The sequence below is a fragment of the Vigna umbellata genome, chromosome 10, assembly GCF_029865625.1.
Source record: "Vigna umbellata cultivar VRB3 chromosome 10, Vumbellata_1.0, whole genome shotgun sequence".
In the NCBI taxonomy this organism is placed as follows: domain Eukaryota; kingdom Viridiplantae; phylum Streptophyta; class Magnoliopsida; order Fabales; family Fabaceae; genus Vigna; species Vigna umbellata.
Window position 1 is genome coordinate 12,021,517 of NC_142174.1, and position 21,679 is coordinate 12,043,195.

General features: G+C 31.8%; 2 protein-coding genes across 6 annotated transcripts; both read right to left on the reverse strand.

Annotated features, from left to right (window-relative positions):
* Window positions 1-4,277: 4,277 nt before the first annotated feature.
* Window positions 4,278-6,774, reverse strand: HINT4 (histidine triad nucleotide-binding 4). 5 transcript variants are annotated; one of them, XR_015782543.1, is made up of 8 exons: window positions 6,567-6,774; window positions 6,392-6,438; window positions 6,163-6,239; window positions 5,994-6,060; window positions 5,097-5,174; window positions 4,868-5,002; window positions 4,607-4,736; window positions 4,278-4,508 (listed from the first exon to the last, which is right to left on the reverse strand). XR_015782543.1 is itself a non-coding variant. In XM_088100210.1 (7 exons), the coding sequence occupies exons 1-6, from the start codon at window positions 6,642-6,644 to the stop codon at window positions 4,906-4,908; spliced, it is 444 nt and encodes a 147-aa protein (XP_087956336.1). In that variant the 5' UTR covers window positions 6,645-6,774; the 3' UTR covers window positions 4,278-4,736; window positions 4,868-4,905. The 5 variants fall into 5 exon arrangements, 2 of the variants coding, with proteins under 2 accessions (XP_087956336.1, XP_087956335.1); XR_015782542.1 differs by having other exon boundaries at window positions 4,607-4,688; window positions 4,785-5,002; window positions 6,567-6,760; XR_015782541.1 differs by having other exon boundaries at window positions 4,607-5,002; window positions 6,567-6,759.
* A 957-nt stretch (window positions 6,775-7,731) lies between these two features.
* Window positions 7,732-17,803, reverse strand: OWL1 (DNAJ heat shock N-terminal domain-containing protein). Its single transcript, XM_047316648.2, has 13 exons — window positions 17,424-17,803; window positions 17,061-17,347; window positions 16,500-16,697; window positions 16,293-16,407; window positions 15,197-15,283; window positions 14,925-15,013; window positions 13,489-13,573; window positions 11,985-12,038; window positions 11,375-11,455; window positions 10,110-10,187; window positions 9,073-9,312; window positions 8,148-8,255; window positions 7,732-8,060 (listed from the first exon to the last, which is right to left on the reverse strand). The coding sequence occupies exons 1-13, from the start codon at window positions 17,565-17,567 to the stop codon at window positions 8,004-8,006; spliced, it is 1,623 nt and encodes a 540-aa protein (XP_047172604.1). The 5' UTR covers window positions 17,568-17,803; the 3' UTR covers window positions 7,732-8,003.
* Window positions 17,804-21,679: the final 3,876 nt, after the last annotated feature.

Sequence of the window (21,679 nt, forward strand, 5' to 3'; positions counted from 1 at the left end):
AAAATGTTGAAGGAATAGATCAGTGGTTAGGTTTCCTTTTAATAGTATTTAGAAATAAAGTAAGAATTAGGGTTTCATTTTAATGTTAATTAAAATTAATTAGGGGTTGTTATATAAAGTAAGAATTTTTATTTCCTGTTAACGATAATTAAAAATAATTTGGGGTTGTTAATTTCTGTTGTAAGTGATAAACTTTAATTATTTCTCTAATTCTAAGTGAGAAATTTAATTAAACCAATTGAATCCTAATTACTCTAGTTAAACCCCAAATGCTGATTCATCTCAATACCCTAATCTGAAGAATTTTTTCCCCAATTTTGTTTGCCTTCCTCTTCTTCGCGGAAACCCCAACTTAAGGCGGCTTGGGAGTCTTGGAGCTCGCGCAAAAGGATTGCTAGGGGAGCAACTTTATTCTTCCCCATATATGTTTTCGGGTTCTCTTTGTTCTCCCTCTTTTCTCTGTTCGAGCTTGACGTTGCAGGAGATCCTCATCCTCTCTGTTCTGGTTCACCCAAATTTGATTTGCAGGCACTCCAAAATGTTTATCCCAAATCGCGATTTCGAAATACCCAAATCAAACCCTAACACTCAGAATTTTAATCTCACTGCCCACTGCCACGTTCTCAATTAATGGAAAATTGTCACTGCCACGTTACGCAAGTAAAAAGTCACGTTGCACACATCAGTCCTAGCTGGCAGCAGGATCGTTAAATATTTAACGCCGTGACCAAAAAGGATTAACTTGGACACTTTTTTCACAACGTGGGACCACATTGAACTTTTTGAAAAAGGTAGGACGAAAGTGAATATTTCCCTTAAAAAGAGGGACAAAAACAGGTATTAAGCCTATATTAAAAGAAAAGAAATGAAAAGATAGAAGAAAGACAAACAAGGGAGGAGGAAATAAATGAACTAGATTATCACATTTATCAACATATTTTTTTAGTTAATAATTATCAACAAAATTATAGTTTTGTCAATAAAACTTACCCACAAAGATTTTTGAACAAACTTTTTGTCGTTAATATATCGTTGATAACTTTGGTTATTTTGATTAATAATAAATTTTAAATATTACTGGTGAATTCTTACCGTTAGTAATATAAAAAAAAATTATAGTATTATTATTTTTGAATATTAAATTATAAAGTATTTGTTAATGATCATAAAAAAGTTAAATATTTTTTAAAAATATGTTTTGTTTTTAAATATCCTTTTATTATAATAAAATATTATAATTAAAAGATTATTTATTTTGAAATTAAATGATTTTGCCATAATTTTATTCACAAAGTGTGTTTAAATGATTATAAAAGTAAGAATTATATAAATTGTGCTTCATTTAAATTCCTAAGCTATATATATATAAAAACTTTTCAACATACTTAAACAAACTCTCTAATAAAGGGTCAATGATGAAAATATTCACTTTTAAACTTGTTTTTTAAACATTTGCTGTTAAAAATGTACTTTATTCCCATAAGCAATCACAACGTTCTATTATTAAGATAGTATCAATAAATTCATTTGATAAAATATATTCATGTACTATTCTTAGAAAAACACAACCTCGATAAAGTTAAAACTAAAAAAAAAGGGTTGATTGGAATACCTCAATTGCGTATGTTGGAATTTTTTTAAGAGAAAATAATGTGTTGGAATTGTTTTACAAAATATTATATTAGAAAACAGAGATGTTGATCATTGAATTGATTAAGACTGAAACCAAATTATGTCAGAGATTCAGAGAATCTGCCAAAGTCAATTTCGATCAATTATTTAGATACAAAATATTAACCTAATAATGTACACTACTTAGTCAAAATTACTTTCTCTTTGACTACTTTTTTTAATTTTTATTAGGCTATAATGAAAATGATGGGTGGACATTATTCTCTGTTAGCATGATAACAAAATCTGCTCATATACTTGGAAAAACAGATCAAATGGCTAATTTTAATAAAAAAAATAATTATATATAACTTTGATATTGATAGAGAGTATGATTATTATAATATTTATATATTGAATGTTAGTAATTTTTATTTACATATTTATTTAGAACGAAGTTTTCAAAATACAATTATTAGAAAAATATTAACAATAAAACAATTATTTAAAGTCTGATTTTATAATTTTATTATTTAGATTGAGAGAATTATAATTATTTAATGAAATTATTCAAGCTTAGTTTTACTTGTACTATAACTTATTTAGATTTTTTCAAATAATTTTTATTTGCATTAATAGTTTATGATGCGGTTTTATTTAGATTATATACTGATATAAAGATTACACTTGCATTTATATTTAAAAAAATATTTTAAAATAATTTTATTTATAATGTTAAAAAATCAAAAGTAATTATTGGTATCGGTGAAAGAAATCCATAAATATAAAATAATTTATAAATTTTAAATGGGTACCAAAAGATGACGTTTATATACTATTTAGCGCACATCTAAAATGATAAAAAGATAAAAGAATTTAAAATATAAATATAATGTAAATGAGAAATATTACATAACTAACGAGCATAGTTAGAGATAATGATGAGATGCAATTATATAAGTTGTTGTTGTTCAACCTTCTGAAGTCGCTTTCATGTCATTAGTGGATGATAACTATTTGGGTCGGTCTCACCAATTATTTGTCTCCAAACAATCCAAAAAAATGCAGTTTTCCTTCGCTGAAATTCCTCATGTTTTGGTTCCACCGAAGTTTGGGTGACACATAAATATATAACTTGCATTCTTTGTGGTTAGACATATTAAGGAAAAGCACCAATCATCTTTATTCTGTGATCATGAATAGGGTCAACAAAGTAACATAAGATTGGCTGCTTCTATCAAATATTGATGTTCTACCTAATGGATGGTAGACCGATCCCCAGAAAGAAGTTGCATTAAGAAGGAAATGAGGACAGTATAGACATTATAAATTATAATGCTTTCATAGGCAACGACAACAAAAGAAGCACAAAGAATTCGTCGATGTTGGTGAGTATATAGACAAGTTGGAAGAAACTATAAGAATTCATTATTTTGTAGGCCAATCCCAGAAAATCCAACTCATCTGTACATAATATATGGTAGCTTTTTAACCAATACTGAAATTAAATATATGGGTCAAATCCTTTTGCATTGCTGGTTTCATTCATTAGCAGAAAAAAAAAAAACATACTATGCACTAATTACATGTTTTAGCTAAAGTTTCTTGGTGGTGTGGATTATCTCTATTCTTGATTCTTCTCAACTGCAGAATTAAATAATTTCACTTTTTTTAAAGTTTTCTACAATTTCTATTTTACAGCTGTTGGCATACCCCCTTATTTTGGAATTCATGATGGATAAATTGATTATTTGATGTCGTCTTGTGAATACAAAAGCTAGTATACTGGTTCTACTTTTTGACGTTGGGAGCAACATAAGAGATTTTGGCACAGAAGTTTGTCTCATTAGTCATTGGTGTTCAAAATATGTACGCGAATGTTCTGGAAAAACATTTAATATATGCAATTCTGCAAGGATCATACCAAGTATTGAAGCCTTTCACAGTTTCACTACCATGTCCATTATTTTTCTGTTATGTTATCTGAAATATGCTTCCCAGCTTTAGGCTTTTAAACATTATTTTTTTACTATATATTTTTGGATATGGTTAAACACTTTTTGCATGCTCAATCCGTCCATATTTTTTTTTATTTACGCTAAACAAGTTTCAATATTTGTATTTTCAAATATCCATGTTGCCGTGTTAGCGTAAAAGTACAGAAAACGAGATAAATGTAGTTATGATTAGACGATTAAACGTAAAAGCTGTGTAGACACAAGATAGAACAAACATGCGTCAAATTTTATACTCATTTTTTTTTTTTGGGTAAAGTGATCGATCACTAACGTTTTTAAGAATTACTTAACTGTGTTTTTAGAATAATGTTTTAAAGGAAAAAAAAAAGGGATAGCTTGTAAAAAATGTTTTAACAAAAATAAATAACATAGTTGACCAGGCATTTTAATGCTTCACAGAGGAGTTATTGGTGAACCTTTTCTTCTGCTGTGGTTGTCTGGCATGGAAACTGGGAACTCTTCGTCTTTTTACTCAATCCCTCACAACCCGGCATTTAGACCTCGGTATATACGTTTTTTCCACTAAACATTGCTTACACTTTTAAGTGATTCGAGATTTTACAATTTTTACAAAAAATTGACAGAATCTAGCTCCTAGTTTTTCTTCTCAAATTGTGGAAATATCGTGCATAATATCGTAAGCCATACTGGAGATAAAACCCAATAATTAAATTCCATTAGATTCTGAATCGCAAACTTAAAACCCAACTCGTGGATACAGCACTTCTTGGTCGTATCAAAAGAATAAAGAACTGCTGGTAAATAAAGGACCAAGATGCGTCTTTCGCTCTTTACTCTTCCATCCCAGGCGCTTATAGAAAGCCAAAGAAATTTGCCTATGCGTATTATGACAATTACTAAACTCACCACAACAGTATCCTGAAGTTCCAACAAAGGCGTCAGACAGCTATGCTAAAAATCTGTCAGTAGGGACAGTGTTTCAATGTATAGTAATTAGTTGCCATCATTATTCTTACCATAAGAAGGTCAATATATCATATCAGGCATCACGATCAACAGATCCAGAAGGATAGCTACAAACTTTGCTTGTCATAAAATCTATCACAGGTAAGTTTGAATGAGATCCAATCTATCTATTCCATCTTTCTGGAAAAATGAAAAAGACACATAATATAAGCAGTAATTTTAAGTTACCTAGAATCAATTTGTTTGAAGTGCAAACTATTTGGCAGTGAATTAATGGACCCTCCTAGATCTTCAATCAGAAAGAATTAAACCTTGGAGTAACTGGAAATCAAACAGAGCCTTATACTTTTCATTGAAATGTGGACGATGGCTTTATCTTTTCCAGAAACTTCTCCGCTTCAATGAAGCCAAGTGGTCCAAAAGATAAGTATTTTATTGATCGCCATCTGCTTAAAGCTCATGAAGTAGCAAGTTTAAGTATCCACATGCAGCATACACGACAAGCTTAAACACGCCGTAACCATAAAGATTAATAGGTACCTGGGCGTATATGGTAGCGCCAAACAATGCAGGTGTAGGTGGTTAACAGAGTTCAGTGGAGGCTGATGAAAGCCAAATCTGCCCAAAAAACGAGACATAAAGAATCACATTGTGATATTTGTTCAAGTACAACAATTAACTTCAGATCAAATCAACATACTGTTTTAAACAATTGCAGTAGCTCCCTGTATTCTATTACTATTTATATGGGCCTAAGATTCAATCCTTGTTCAAGAAGTTAACAGTTTGTTTATATTAAAGGTCGTCGATTAGTATATAAGCTTCTGTATGATTGAATTAGACAAACCCAACTTTTTAAGAATTTATTAGTAGCAAAACAAATCTCAATAGTTCAAAGCTAAAAATCTTGTTAAAACAAATCGTAGGGTGATTGACCCATTCGATGAAGGTAAAGTCAAATTAAACGATATGACCACTCAACCTAAATGACTGACCCTTTATTTTTGGACTCAAATTCTCTACATAGTTATCACACAAGACACCATTTCCCACAAACACAAAGTATTACCCCTCAAATGTTGATTCACCTACAAAAATATATCTACAACTCACCGGTTACCATGATTCATGCGCAAAGATAAAAAATCAGTATTTTATTGCAGCACAAAAAAGTGAAGCCACTTGGGTTGTGCCAGTAATTTTGACAAATATAAACATTTCTTCTTGATAAAAACTAACTGAATACAATTCGTGTTAAAAGGGTATAATCCAATCAGAATGCAAGCAATGATAGCCTTATAGAAATGAAATATTATAATCAAAGTGCAATTAGGGGGAGGACTTGCAAATAAAATCACCATCGTGGATCAATCTAATAACACATCAGAAAATAACAAACGCAACCAAATTCTTTGTAAATTGTAAACAACAAAATACCTGTACTGCTGGGACTGAGGCGCATCTCTTAGTAATAACGTTTTTCCCACCTCTAACATGTGATTCACTGAATAAAATAGCCAGTCATGAAATTCGAATATGAAAAATTGAACACATACATACATAAATTTAAAAATCTGAACTGGGCCCCAGGCATGAGTTTCTTTACCCAAAGAATGGTCATCAGGTTTTCTCTGAAGATCTTTAACAGTAGGAATGTGCGCCACAGGAACTACTAAGTAATGCCTAAAAGTTGTCAGGTTCAAAAATGTCACCACAATTAAATGTCAAAAAAAGATAAATATTTGAAAAATTAGTTAATCGTGAAATTGGCAAATCGAAATTGTTCTTTCCACTAATTAAGATTGGAAATTAAAATATGGACGCGTTATGTGTACCTGAAAGCGGAAGGATTAATGTCCTGAAATGCGACAACCTTATCGTCCTGTGATTTCAGATAACGAACTGAATCAGAAAGGAAACACAGACTAAAGATTGGAGAGAGAGAGAGAGAGAGAGAGAGAGAGAGAGAGAGAGAGAGAGAGCGAGAGAGAGAAAGAGTGAGAGACGAACGGAATGAAGAAGAGTATTGTCAGGGGTGGATTTGGCGGCAATTGCACAGAAAACACAGGACGGAGTAGCTCCCGCCATTAATTCGCCCTATCGCTGCTACTCTTGTCGAGTTGGGTGGAATATACGATTACCGGGTCTCACACTGTGCGTGTGTGTTACGATATTCATCTTTAATTAAACGTGATTTACTTTGTAAAGAAAATATTTTATATTAAATATAAAAGTCATTGTGAAACAAAGGTTAGCAAATATCAATTGAAGATAAACTTTTACATGTATTTGGAATCGGTTATTTGAGGGCTCTAAAATCGTCCGGATTTTTAAAACTAAAGAAATCGATCGCCAAGTTGATTTATACTAAAAATATAATCGCCTACAGTAAATTACATGTCAGTCGAGAGGCAGGGCGTTCCCCCTCTCTTTCTTTTTAAAATATATTTTAAGGTTAAATATTAAAATAAATAAAACGGAGATATTTTCACTTTTAACTTCAAAATTATCTAAGAATAAGAGACAGAGAAGGCTCCCACTTTTCCAAAATACTTTCTTTTTCCCAGAAGGTTAAAAATGCTAAATTTTGAAAATATGTATAACTTAACTGTAGACGTTCACGGAAGAAGAGAACCAAATGGCAATTAAATCATGATATGTTACATTTTCCACACCCTAATTATACTACAGTGATAATACACCACCTAACAGCACAAAAACATGAAAACACGTCCAATTTATTAAATAAACTCAAGCTTAAAGTTAGCTTATTTGAAATTTCAAATACAAGTACACAAGTTAGCTTGTTTGATATTTCAAATACAAGTACACGTAAAAACTCGTTATTACTAATTTTGTTAAACATTGTCATTCTTTTAATTACAATAACTACAGCCAAACTTCATTTTTTTTATATTATTAGATAGGGTATTAAATCTTTAATTAATCGTAGTCAATTGGAAGTTGCATGAAACAGCCATCACAGATAATTAGCGCCTTGGCAGGTACAAGTGAACAAAATTGTTTCGGCGCTAAATTTTGTTCCCATATAAAGTGTATTATTACTATAATGACAACTTGATTGTATTATCATCACACAAACTCCTAATTTTGTTCCCATATGTCATTGCCATATAAAGTAGCCTTTGCACTGATAGAAGCTTTATGTGAATGGTTAACGAATCAACAATAAAAGGATTATATCAAACCAACCAAAATTGGTATCCACCAGCAGCAGAGTTGTCCTTATTTCATACATTTTGGGGGTAGTAATTATGAGAAAAAGAAAAGATTTAAAAAATAATCGACGGTACCACTGGCCCAAAAATTGTAAAAGGTACCTCTTCTATTTCCATCTGACAGTGTAATATTCTAGACCTGAAACATGTAAAACAGGCAAAACTGCAAAAAGTTACAATGGAATATTGATGTGTTAATGATAACCCTTTATATCCTGTGGCTGCCCTTAGGGATTTGTAATTCTTCATAATCACCAACCCAAACCTGTTTCAAATTTTGAATTAGCCCTTGGATCAACCAGATGCGAAAGTTTTATAACAATTTTAAATCGTAACAAGCAACTTGTAATACCTTGAATTGATTGCCAGCATAAACGTACTCTACATACAACTCTTTAGGTCTTCCTGGACATGGATCACAAAAACCCATAATTCCTGATTTTTTCACACCTTCATGAAGCTGCATCAACAAATAGGACATTCATCATCTAATTAAAAAAGGAAACAGTCTCGATAAGTAAACCGTGCATTTATTGAAAAGACTTATTTTGGTGAAGCCACTGTCTTCAACTGTGCGATATTAATTTATGAAAACTTCAGCTATGTAAGACTGTTCTCGAGTCACAGTATAATTGCACAATTTTTTTAATTTAAAAAAAAAAAGGGAAATTTCTTAATCAGTGATGGCTAAATCAATATTGAACATTAAACACATAAATCGGTTGCGTCTTTCAGCTTGTTTGTAAATTGAATTTATAGATTAAGTTTTGAATGAAGTTCTCCCTCGCTTGACCTTCCAACTAGGTTTCTGCAGCTTCCATTGACTAAGAGGGAAGGGTACACTGTTGATTAATCGTCTAAGATTCCAGAGTTATTTTAATACATATATAATTATAGCACTGTGTCCATTAGGTCAATTGAGAAGACAAAGGAATCAATGAGATGTAAAGGGCGATGATTAGTAAAGCGGGTGGTTAGTGTAGTTAGAGAGATTTCCTTGACGGTTTAAGAACCAGTTATCCTTGAACCCTGAGACTCTTTAATGTAAAACTCAAGGTTTAGATTTTCGGTTCTAATTATTAAAGAGAAACATATCACCCTATCACTTAATTTCTAGTACTGTTCGACCAAAGATGCATGCTGTATCTCATCCTTATCCCATATTTACTGCAAATTTATATTAATATGGATAAGTTGGCAGAGACAAAAATTTGTTAGACCTCGCAAGCTAACTATAATAATTTTGTCAGAACTTGCACCAAGAAAAGGAAGCATACCTTGAGTTGGCCAGAATCATTAACAAGAAAATTCAGAGGTATCGTAACATCAATGACATCAGAAGTTGATTCAAAACTTGTTTCACTTGATGACTTTAAGTTGCTCAAAACTATCTGATTTCCATATAGTGCTCTCGTAATAACCAGTCCACCTGTTTCTAATTGCCTGTTTCTTTTCCTATTAGCCACATTTTGTTGTAATTTCTGTGCTTTCTCTGCTGCAGCCCATGCTTCCTTAACCTGCATAGGGAGGAGATGATTAACGAAGATATTCAACAGACTTCATTAGAAATGTTGACATGTACCTCCAAAGACAATCTCATTCTATGAATTAAAACTTTACTACGTATGGACATTTTACATGAGGAAATGAGGAAGATTGTGAATATGATATTTGAAAATAACTACTGAGAACTACAAGAAAGCACATGGTTAAATAGAATCCTAACTCCACGGGTATTTTGGACTAGTGTGACATTTGGGTATGAACTATGAAATAAATGCAGAAAACGAGTTGGATCACACTTGGATATTAAACAGAACCACTATATTGGATCCCCAGTCACATGGCAAGCATGGGATAATAGAGAAATGCAGGGATTCTAGGCATCTTATGTTCAAGTTACAAGTATATCTTACATAACAATGTCAAAAGGATGATAATTGGATGATAATTGCAAGTTGCAACCATCTAGGAATCCACATCAAATTGTTAAAAATCATAAAGGATTCTCCATAATCAATGGTTAAACAAACTAATCTTCAGACATCACAATCGGCAGTTTCAAGTTCAACCCTTGGGTGCAGCATAGATTATTAGAGTGAGAGTGGGTTGAGGAGCCCTCATACAGACACACAAAAGTATCGTACATTGACAAGAATCGGATCTGGCAAGAGAACATGTGATCATTCTTATCACACGGTAAATAAATTATACAATGTTTGACATGAGGAGAGTAACAGTTGCAAGTAAGAAACAAAGATTTGCAGTAATAATAGAAGTCAATATCTGCTTTAGGCACATTGATCACCCGTACCTGAGCAGAACTTTCCTTCTCCTCCTCCAGAGCCTTCTGCTTACTCCTTCTAAGGTAATAAGGTTTAATAAGAAACTTCTGCAAACACAACACAAATATTACTACAAAAGATGAAGGAAATATCACCTAACTGTTCAATAAATCAAACAACTGTTACACTTATCTGAATGATAAATATTATTTCCATAGTTTTTCTGGTTAAAAAAACAAAAATTATTTTCATGTTACACCAATGATTTCAATAAATTGAATATGTACCACATTATTTATTTATTTAAAACGAGTTAAAACAGTCGACCTTGCGGAGCCATTAGTATTGTGCTAGCTATAAAGTGCGGACACAGCTCTTCAATAGTGTGTCCCCATGTTTGGCATTGAGATGTGTATGGCACATGTAAAACACTCCTTTGAAGTGTCAAATTAAACAATTTTAATGAGGGCAGATATGGCTTGATCGTAACACTTTTTTAAGGACTAAATTTTTTTTTTTGGAAGTTGGAAAGTGAAAGTAGTTGCTCTTCATTTGTTCAGTGTTTGTGCTTTATTTCAAAATTAAAGAATTTATCTATTTTTTTACAATAGTTGTATTTAGTTATCTGTTTTTTGACACTTTCAGAATTTTTTTTTTCTATTAAAAGTATATACAATAATGATGTTCCCAATTCTCTTTCACCAAAAGAACAATGCCAAGAACCAGAAATCAAATTCTAGAGACTTTGAAAGTTTACTTCGATTTAGTCTATGGTCCTGATGTTTTTAATTCATGTTTGCTGTTTCATGCTCTGACTTTTTATGCACGTATATTATTATTTTGTCCACCATGGCTTCCACCACAGTCCACCATCCCACCCACTATTTGTACACGGCGGTTTTTGGCTCACTGCCATGGCTACCATCCACTACTTGTGATAACACCTCACTACTACAACTAGCTCATATCCATTGATGAAGCTGATTTTGTACATTATTTTATTTATAGTTTTGTACATATGATGACCCTACACCATATAATGATGGCTTTATTTGAAATCATGGCAAAGGGGGAAATCCAAAGGAGTTAGAAATCATGGCACAGGGGGAAATCCAAAGGAGTTAGAATTATTCAGATTGAGAGGAAAGCATATCACCACCACGAATTTTTTTCCTCTTCACTGGCATAATAAAAAAAATTGTGTGCAGATATTTATGGTTAAAGGTGAGGAGTCTTCATAAAAATAAAATGGCAGGGAAGCACTTTGATAGATGTAAAGTTAGATAGAATTCACCTTTAGACAAAAGTAAAGAGATGCAGGAATGAAAAATGCTCCAGTAGCAAACACAGGGTTAAGATGCCTTGTCAGCAAAATCTGCAAGTAAAAAAGCCCATATATTACAAAGAAGTCAAACAAACTATTTTAAATTGCAATGATACTTGTTTTTAACAAAAGATATATTATCTAAAGTTACTGAAGAAGAACATGTTGCTCAGGTCAATCGCAAACCAAGGATTAGAGGCATTTAAAATCTAAATAAAACAAAAGTCCAGCTCAAAGCCATGTAATACGACCAATATAAAAAATGCAAGACTTTTTAAAGACAAACTTATGTTAATAAAAAGGGTTGTGCATGTTACCCAAATGAACAAAGTATGTGAATGTTTGGTTCAGTTCGTCGCTTCATTTTAGAAGAATTATTGCATTTACTTGTCAGCTTTCTAAGATAACTTAAAAAATTAAGTGATTATTTCTCTAAAACCATCTGAAGCAATATTGCGCAAGCTTGTGACTTACTAAGTCTAAGAAGGTAAGTATAAACTACTTTATACAAAGTATATCTAAATATAGGTCAAAGTCTGAAATTTACTTCGTATATATATGTAAAGAACTAAGTGCTTACTGGAAGAATTATCTTCTGACCCCCACGATAGAGTTCAAATTTCCAGGAAATACCCTGAAAAGGTTAGAAAATAATATAAGCCACCTTATACAACAGATAATGACAAAGTGGGACAGAGGAGGATTCGCAAAACATTAAACTTCAAGTACAAGGAAAAATTACGAAGGAAAGTAAATTTTCGGAACAATCCATATATCCAAAAATAAATTTTATGGTACTTGGGCATTCCAAAATAGCACCTGTACTTAATAGGTACAATTGTTACATACCCCAATACTAACTCAAATCAGTCCATGCATAATGCCCAATTTTAATTGGTTGGTTTATTACTAAATGAACTAAAGCCTGATTTCCTTCAAAATTTGTGCCATCTTTGAATTGTTCAAATTAGAACTTTTTAAAACATTATATTATATTCAAAGTGTTTACTTCACTGTTTACGTTTTTTTTTTTGGTGGGGGGGGGGGGGGGTAACTGCACATCTTTTGCAAACTACTATATTACATGTTTAGGCTCGTGTGTAAATGAGAATATGGTGGCCAACCTTGAAGCTGGTGAAAGACTAAGACACTAAATTTGCATGATTATTTTTCTTTGTTCTAGTTGATAAATTGATGTGTTTGCTGCTTTGCATGATTATTTTTGGTGGGGGGGGGGGGGGGGGGGTAACTGCACATCTTTTGCAAACTACTATATTACATGTTTAGGCTCGTGTGTAAATGAGAATATGGTGGCCAACCTTGAAGCTGGTGAAAGACTAAGACACTAAATTTGCATGATTATTTTTCTTTGTTCTAGTTGATAAATTGATGTGTTTGCTGCTTTGGTTATGAAGCTTGATGATCTAATCACCAATTACGAATATGATTTTAATTTTAGGAATTTTTAATTATTTTTCAGTATATCTATATATGAATATATTAATATATTAATATTAATACTATACATTCTGTAACATAAATCCACTTAGACATCGAATTAGGTATCATCGCACTGTTCACTCTTTGCTATAGTGTTTGTAGATGGCCGGGATCCTCTATTATTGACAACTACTATGATGAGATCATTCCCGTACTTTCACCTAACAGTTGAAAAGTTTTGGGATAGTTGGTTTATGATGATACTATTGGTTGGTTTAGTTGGTTTATGATGAACTACTACTCCTTTACATGCTCATTCTTCTAAATAAAGAGAAAAAAACTTGAAAGTAAGCACAGGCTAGTTATAGTTGAATCCACGCTTCAAACCAAGAGAACGTTGCAGAAGGGTACGTTTTGAAGGTATATAAGCCATAAGAACACAAAAAAATGTTCATTTACCTTTTGCCTAAAAGTTCAAACTTTTGGAATAATTGGTTGTGTCAAGAAGAAAATTAATTTTATATGGTAGTAATTAAAACAAGTTTTCATCCTAATGCCTAGCCCAAATTATTAATCACGGGGAAAATAAAAGATCCAAGATATAAACAACTTGAGTAACAACGAAAATTTGGTAACTATATTACCTGAATTCCTATTACATACAACCACCGTACTGAGCTGAACTTGGATAACTTCCTACCACCACCAACTTCAATCTCGAGGGAAGAACTATAAGAACAAATAGCTTAGTTTCAAAACCTCGCAAACAAATGAAGACATTGACTATCAATGGGTAACTGAATATATGGATGATAATTATTCAGGTGATTATGCATAATCAGCATTAGTAGTCATAAAATAGTATAGGTTCAGTTAAAATTAGCCTTATAAGAGTTTCTACTCACCCTTTTTTTACATAAAAAAGGAATATTAATTCAATTTCACATGAAGAAATTGTGGAACCAATAGTACATCCATAATACTCCCTTGTTTCAAAAAACCAACTGTAACAGGTGTGTGTAAACTTAGTTCTAACAATTCATTTCTAATCACGATAAAAATTTCTTTGAGCACGCATGTGTGTGATGCCATTGCCAGACAAGAAAATAGATCCCAAACACGTAAAACAATAAAACATACGTGATCACTGCAGCACCGAGAAACTTCATTTGTTATCCAGAGCTAAAGGGGACTCAAACAAGCATGTATTCAGAAATCTGAACTAACTTCCAAATCAATTTTGAACAAGAAAGACACGATTCAAAAATCTATGGAACCAAGCCTTTTCCGTACAAGGACAGTGGGATTGCAATGATGGACCAACCAACACCATTGAGATCTATCAAACAAAATAAATAAATAAATAAATCCACACACATATTTAGATTACGATCAATTTTATGGCTTCTTTTAATGTGTTTGTGGTCTTCCTCTACACTTTTCTAGTTTCAAACGCATTAAAAGATGATATAATCAGTCACAGCATACTACTACTATATTATATAATCCTAAAACCAAAACGATCGTTGTAAATTACACACTAGAGTAAGAATTTAAAAGAACCCAATTCTCATTTAGCGGTGGCACGCAGAAATGAGTCCACAACAAAGGTTTACAATTTCTAGTCCCATCTTAAATATAACTAAACTAGGAATTCTCTCCATCCAATCAGTAAAATTTATACTCGAGCAAGAAAACATATAATACAGGAGTAATTCAGAAGAGAAAAGGGATGTTATGCGATACACAGTTGGTTCATTAATTTAATATATAAGCTATGAAGCTAAATTAAATTCTCAAAAAATTCATAGAGTATTGGCAATAATTTCATCCTTTTAGAAGATGCTCATCAAGACAGTAAAGAAGCAAAGGAAATATTGATACAAAGTGTTGGGTTCTGAGTCAGGATTTGAATCTGCACAATGTGTGTAATCAAATATTAACTTGAGATACAACTACAGAAACATTTCCCCGACAACATCATATGAAAATGTGAGCATTTAGTAACCAAAATCAAAACCAGAAGCAGGAAGATAACACCCTGACTAAATTTACATGTAATAAGATTTTGTAAACCTACCTCCCAACTCTTCCCGCAATGCAACCAAGAGATTTACGAGAAAAACGATGTGTACAATGAACTGCTGCTTCAAACAAACCTGTGCCAAACTAAAAGAGTTGAGAAAGAGTTAATTCAGAATGGGAAAAGATGGATATAATAGTCCTATAAAAAATGCCAATATCCAAGGCACTGTTTAAAGATTGAAGGGAAAGACCTGTCAACTTTTTTCTAATTTTTGGGTATAGAACAATGGATTGTGAAAGCGGGAAATTAAGGTAAGATAGAAGTACCTTTAATTCTCCAGAGGCAGACCTTCTCTCATCTTTCTTTTGCCACCCAACAGCTATAGATGATTGCTGTCCCAAATTAAGCTCTATCTATAACACAGACGAGAAGAAAGATGATCAAATATAAATGATTTTCCAACAAAAAAAAAATCACCAATTCAGTGCTGCAAAATGGTCTTAAAGTCTATCTTAACCACATAAAATTGACTTGTAAAGTAATAATTTACCAAGTTTTATAAGATCTATTTAAGTCATACATATAGTTTCTGTAGGATTAAACCACCCCCCTTGAAGTTGCAATTAAGGAAATTCCTAAAGCGACCACAAATAAAGCAGGTTAGGGTAACCACATTTCAGGCTACTTTTCAAGACTCCTGCAGACTCTCAGAACTAACAACCTGATGTGAGGTAGATGCTGGTAGACCCAACAATGAATCTAACATAGAAACCAATACCATCTTAGAAATTAATCTTAGGATCTAACTATATCTCATAAAACCAGTTTGAAAGGTCAAGATTGATCATAACCTGTATTTAAACTATATCTCTAATCGATGTAGAAATAAAACACCAGCCTTGAGATTGCAATTAAGGCAAACACCAAAAGACAGACCGAATTTAAGACAGGCTAGGAATGAATGCAATTAAAGCTAAGTTTTACCACAACACTACACTACAGATTTGGATATCTAGAAGTACCAAAGAAATAACTGCTTTATGAATCCATAGAACAAATTAAAAAACAAAGTGTCCCCACCAATAACATACAGATCATTCATCTGTTCCTCAGGTTTTGAAAAATCAAATGATGATAAATCGGTTAAGTGTACAGTATAGTGTTGCATTTCCAAAAGAATGTATGACACTTACTGACTCTCCTGACATCAACAAATCTGAATTCTAGTTAAAAAGTATTCGATTTAAAAGTAAACGCTATACAAATTTTAATCTAATACTTGACTAGCTGATCAATATATGTTGACACTGTGTTATGTACAATCATATATCTCAGCTCCCTGTCACGTTTGCATCCATGTGCACTAGCTACCGTGCCATTGAAGAGAAAAGAGTTTGAGGTAGAGACTACAGAGTATCATACATGTCCACTTGCTGTTTCTGACAGTTGGCGGGTCCACAAATTTGAAAGATTCAATGAACCATCTCTCAAAGACATTGCTACGCCCATTGTTGCTGTTGAGTGTGATGACAAATTACTGGAATATGAATCGCGAGAAACATACAAAGGGTCACTAAAATGGGTAAAGCAGCGCAATTCAAATTGATCTACATAATGCAAATTACCAACCGAGTTGTTTGCACGCCAATTAGTGCACGCAAACCAACTGAAGCCACAAACTCTACTGACGAATCTTTTGAAAGTTGATGCCTAAATAGAGCATTCGCAGCTCCACCGCCTTCACCTCCGTTCACTGCTAAATTACCACCAATTGTAAAAGCATTGCGCTTGGATAAGTGAGACTGGATTTCACTTGTCATAGCCATTCTGATGCTCATAAATGTAATAAAAGACAAGCAATCAGATAAAAAAACAAAGAGTAACCAAACATACAGATTGCATTATGAAACTAATATTTAATTGTCGGGACTCAGGAAAGGCTTGTATATAAAATCAAGAAACTAAGGTGTAATGTCCTTCAGAACGCTCCACTTTCTGTCCACCATTGCTTACATTGAGTCTCAGCATCATTCAAGCCATTTCTATATCAAGGCATTAGCAATATACGATTAAAAAATACAATAAGCATCTCATTTTCCAAATTGAACTGTTAGCACTAGAGTTGTTCAACGTCCACATTCAGATTTATATAAAAAAAAGGGGAGGAAACTATGATGAACAGAGGAATACCCTACGAGGAGGCCATCACCGTCTAAATAGCGCGGCAAAGACATATTGGCTATAATTGTACCAGAAGGTAGAAAATGCGCCGCCAATTTTTCCCTTTCCTTCATCCTCTTTAATCTCTCTAGCTCTGCCTTGATCACTTCAGCTCCATTGAGCGTTGAACCAAGCTCCAAACCAGAAGTCAAACCTTCCATTCCATAGATATCATATATTTGTCTCTTATGTGGATCTGACAGAATCTCGTAAGCTTCACGTATGCGTTGAAAGTTCTCCGTGGCAATATCCTTCATCTGATAGAAGAGAACAAAACGAGTGAAGAAAGTACAAACGAGAAGGAATTAGCATGAGACAGAGAAGAAGGCTTACGTGAGGAGCTTGGTACTTATCGGGGTGATAAGCTTGCGCCCATTGACGATATGCTCTGCGGATTTCTTCATCGGAAGCATCCGGAGACAAGTTGAGAAGTGCATAGAGTTCTCTGTTGTCTTGTGATTCATTCCGCTCAGCCATTGCGGTGCCTAGTAGGGGGGATTTTGGAACCCCTAGAGGCTAGGGTTTTGCAAAGAATCGAACGAACTGACTCACTGAGTTTGGGAATGAAAGGGTTTAGCGTTTAAGGGTTTTTGGCTTACGTCACAGACGGTCTAAATCCATCAATCGCCAACCGTGGACTCAGTGGAATGGCAGAATCCCCTTAAGGTGTTACTGTTAACTAGTCTTCGGGAGGTCACGCCTCAATATTCTTTCTTTGTGTAAAGTTAAAACACATAAATAAACCAGGAGCCACCTTCCATTCAGTATTTCCTTGAGTTTTTTTTTTTCTTTTTTCTGTGGTTATGCTTAAATATTGGAAACAAAACTTATTTTAATTATGATATTGTGATCATTAGTTGTTAAAAAAATGTATTTGTGGTCCTACAGTAAGTATGTTGGGATAGCATATTTAGAGTTACTTAGTGTATTTGAGTTATTATTTGCTTTATAATATGATTTTGTTTTTAAAAATGATTTTACAAATTAAAAAATATGTATTTAAATTATTTTTAACTCAATTTTTTAAAAATATATAAAATTATCTAGTATATTAGAACAGCATATTTTGATCTCTTAAGTTCGATGAAGTAAAAAGAAAAATTATATTTAAATCATTCATAACTAATGAAAACTTTTGTATTTGCGTATGTATATATATTTTTTTTTTATGATAACAAAAAAATGATAAAATTATAACTATAAAATAAATATAGTTAATTTTATTATGAATAACTTTTATTTATTTTATGTTTAATTTATATTTATATAATTTTAAAAATGATTAAATTAAAAAATGATTAATAAAAAAATTATAATAAAATCACATAAAAATATAAAATTAAAGAAAAGAAAAGTGAACAAATAATAGTTTCTTTTATATATAAGTATAGACGTGAAGTTATAAACGATATAAAATTATTGAATATAAAAATAATGTTTTTTCTTCATTACACGTTTTTCATCTAAATAAAAGAAAGTAGTAAAAAATATTATCTCTGTGATTAATTGGAACCAAAAATAATAATAAAATTTTTTTCTAATGTAATATACATTTAATAAAAAAGAATATTACATAATTAACTAACTATTTCGGATGTGAATGGTTGTGTGGTTCAATGTCTCTACATCCTTCTCGCCTCGTGCTTCGTGTGTCCAGTCCTCCGTACTCGCTCCTCAATTTCTTCCTCAATCCGCGGGTGGGAGACCTGCGAAAGATTCTCCGATGCCAAAGTCAGTTGAGAGCAATGGCGTTTTTCTATCGAACAGTAATAAATGTGCAGTAAATTGCAACCTATCTACCACTCACCCTGAATCTGTATTTATAGTTTTCGCTGTGGGTTTGGAATTAGTGAAAAGTTAATCACGACCCATATTCAGCCCAATAGCTTTTAACCTCAACTTACCTTAAACCTGGTTAATTAGCAGTATCGCCGGCCGTTCTCCCATAGCCTGCCCTTTCGGTCAGCCAATCCCTATAGGTTGTATGACCCAGCCGACCTCTTTGCTGTTTATCCGGATGACGAGCGGCAAGATTGCGTGATCGCAGGTGAATGGGCGTCCGGCTCGGCGCGCCCAACCCTCGATGATGAGCAGAAGGATAGCGTGTTTGGTCCATTGTGGGCGTACGGTCCATCGCCCGTCCGGTCCCTACTGGTACACTAACTAATACCGATATGCTAACCTATTTTAAAAGGCTCGTCCTGTTTTTGAATGTTTGATGTTGAAAAAAGAAGGTTTAAAAAAATGAAACAAAATTCAATTTTCTAATATATGAATAAAAACCATTAAAATAAGAGTTTTAAAATTTCAGGAAACAAATGACCCGAAATTTAGTACAATAACATGCTTTTTATTGGTTAATTGAAAGTAATCACAATTTGATTTTTATGCATACTTAATTATATATTTAATCAATTGTGATTATATTCTAAAGTAATGATTGTATCAAATATAGTTTTTGCTAGTATATAATGTTGTAATAAATCTTTTCAATTTTTAGAATAATTATTTTAAAATGTACCTGGTAGTATTTTCTAATTGATTAACAGTGTAAAATAAATGATGTTTAAACTCTGACTTTATAGTATCATTAAAGGGAGATTGTTTAATGTAAAAAAAAAAGGACGCGTGATAATGCTTTTTACCAATGGTTTGCTGCAAATTAATGCGTAGTGCTTAAAGGAATGCTAGGCTAAATGAATCACAGGCTTTAATAATAGAATTTTAGTAAGATATCAAGATTTGGTGTTGAATTGAATCGATAAATTAAAAAGTGAAAGCAGCATTGTGGGAATTAAAGTAGTGTTAAGGATAGATCAATTAACAATGTCTTCTTAAGTAAAAAATTATAAACACTTATGTTTTTTTTTTTCTTTATTTTCTCATCTCTACTCTATTTTTATTTATTTCATATTTTTTTTGCGATTCCGTTCTATAGAAAATAAAAATGCAATTTCAATTTAGAGTTATGATCCCTATGTTTCCTTTTTCTTTTTGTCATTTTTTTTCTCATGCATGTTGGAGATTGTTGTTAGGAAGTGAAGTTTTTTTTTTAAGTTGTTGAACTAATTCTTTTTATAAATAAATAGCCTTTTTTATTTAAATTTATTTATAATCTTCAAGTGACATTTTTATTGTCTAAATCCTTTTACAAACACTCTTGTGTATAACTTTAGAGTAATAATTTAAATTTGGTAAGTTAGCGTTAACTACATTTTGATTTAGTAGTTTTAATAAACATGATAACAAATTTTAAATTCTAAAATATTAGAAAATGTCAATACCTAAATTTAATATGACTACACAAATTTTTTACTATATCAAATTTAATGTTAATGACTACATAATATGTTCACAGTGGGATGTTTATAACTTGTTAGCAATGTAAAATTGAAAATTGAGTATATGTTGTTAATATTTTATAGTGCATAAATGTGTCAAAAGTTATCTTACAAGAGCTAGGTTATTCTTCCTAAGATTGTTAAAAGTACGTGTGTCAAAGTGATCATGAAAACGAAGTCATTAATTAAAAAAAAATCTTAAAGAAAAAAAAATCACCATTATATTTACGTATAAAATGTACAATTATGTAAATTTAACAATAAATTGTAAAATATAAAGTTAAACAATGTATAAAATAAAAGAAAATATTGTGGTCATATATTGAAAAGAGATATATGTTAGAATAAATTGCTTTTTGGTATTAGAACAAATTATGTTATAATAACTAACTTATATGTGTATAATATCTATTTATTTTTAAAGTTAAAAACTAAAATGTATAAAAATTTTAAGCAAAAACAAAATTTAATTTCACGTTCAAGTTTATAAATTAAAAATATGTTTAATTATAAATTTTATGTATCAATTAATCCTACAAAATAATTATTGAATATCCATCATTATTTTCCCATCTATTGTATAGTAAGTCAAGGCCCAACCAAATAAAAAGAAAAAAACCAATATAACCCTTTCTTATATGCTTCATTGTTGTAATATTTGTTGCATCTTAAATTTTTCATTTTAACACACGTAGAAAACTCACCCGTAGAAATTGTTGCATTAGAGGTTTATTCATAAATATGTGACAAAGAATGCAAAAATGTGGAAGATGGACATTTCACTTTGATTAATTTTTATTTAAGTAAGATTTGTGTACCAAGTTATGAAAAAATTTAAAATAAAGTTGTAAATAATTATACTAATAAGAACCAACACGATAAAATTAATATAATTCCAATTATTGTATTTAAATTGTAGAAGGGTTATATGAGTATAGAACATTATAAATACGAGTGAAGTAATTTAGATTATATCATACAGACGTCGTAATTGATTAGAATTGTAGTAAATTTTATTGAATATTAAATTTTTTAGTTTTGAATATGAATATTAATGTGAAGTGAATAAAGTTGTGTTTCAGTTGAAAAATTCATCTGGTTACCAGTAATTGGCCAGAACTATATATATGATAATGAATATTTATTTAGAAAGAGGTGGATCACTCTATATTTATATTTATGTTACACAAGTTAATTTAATAGTCAGTAACAGAACGGTTACAGTCGATTTCCCAATTTATGAGGTTA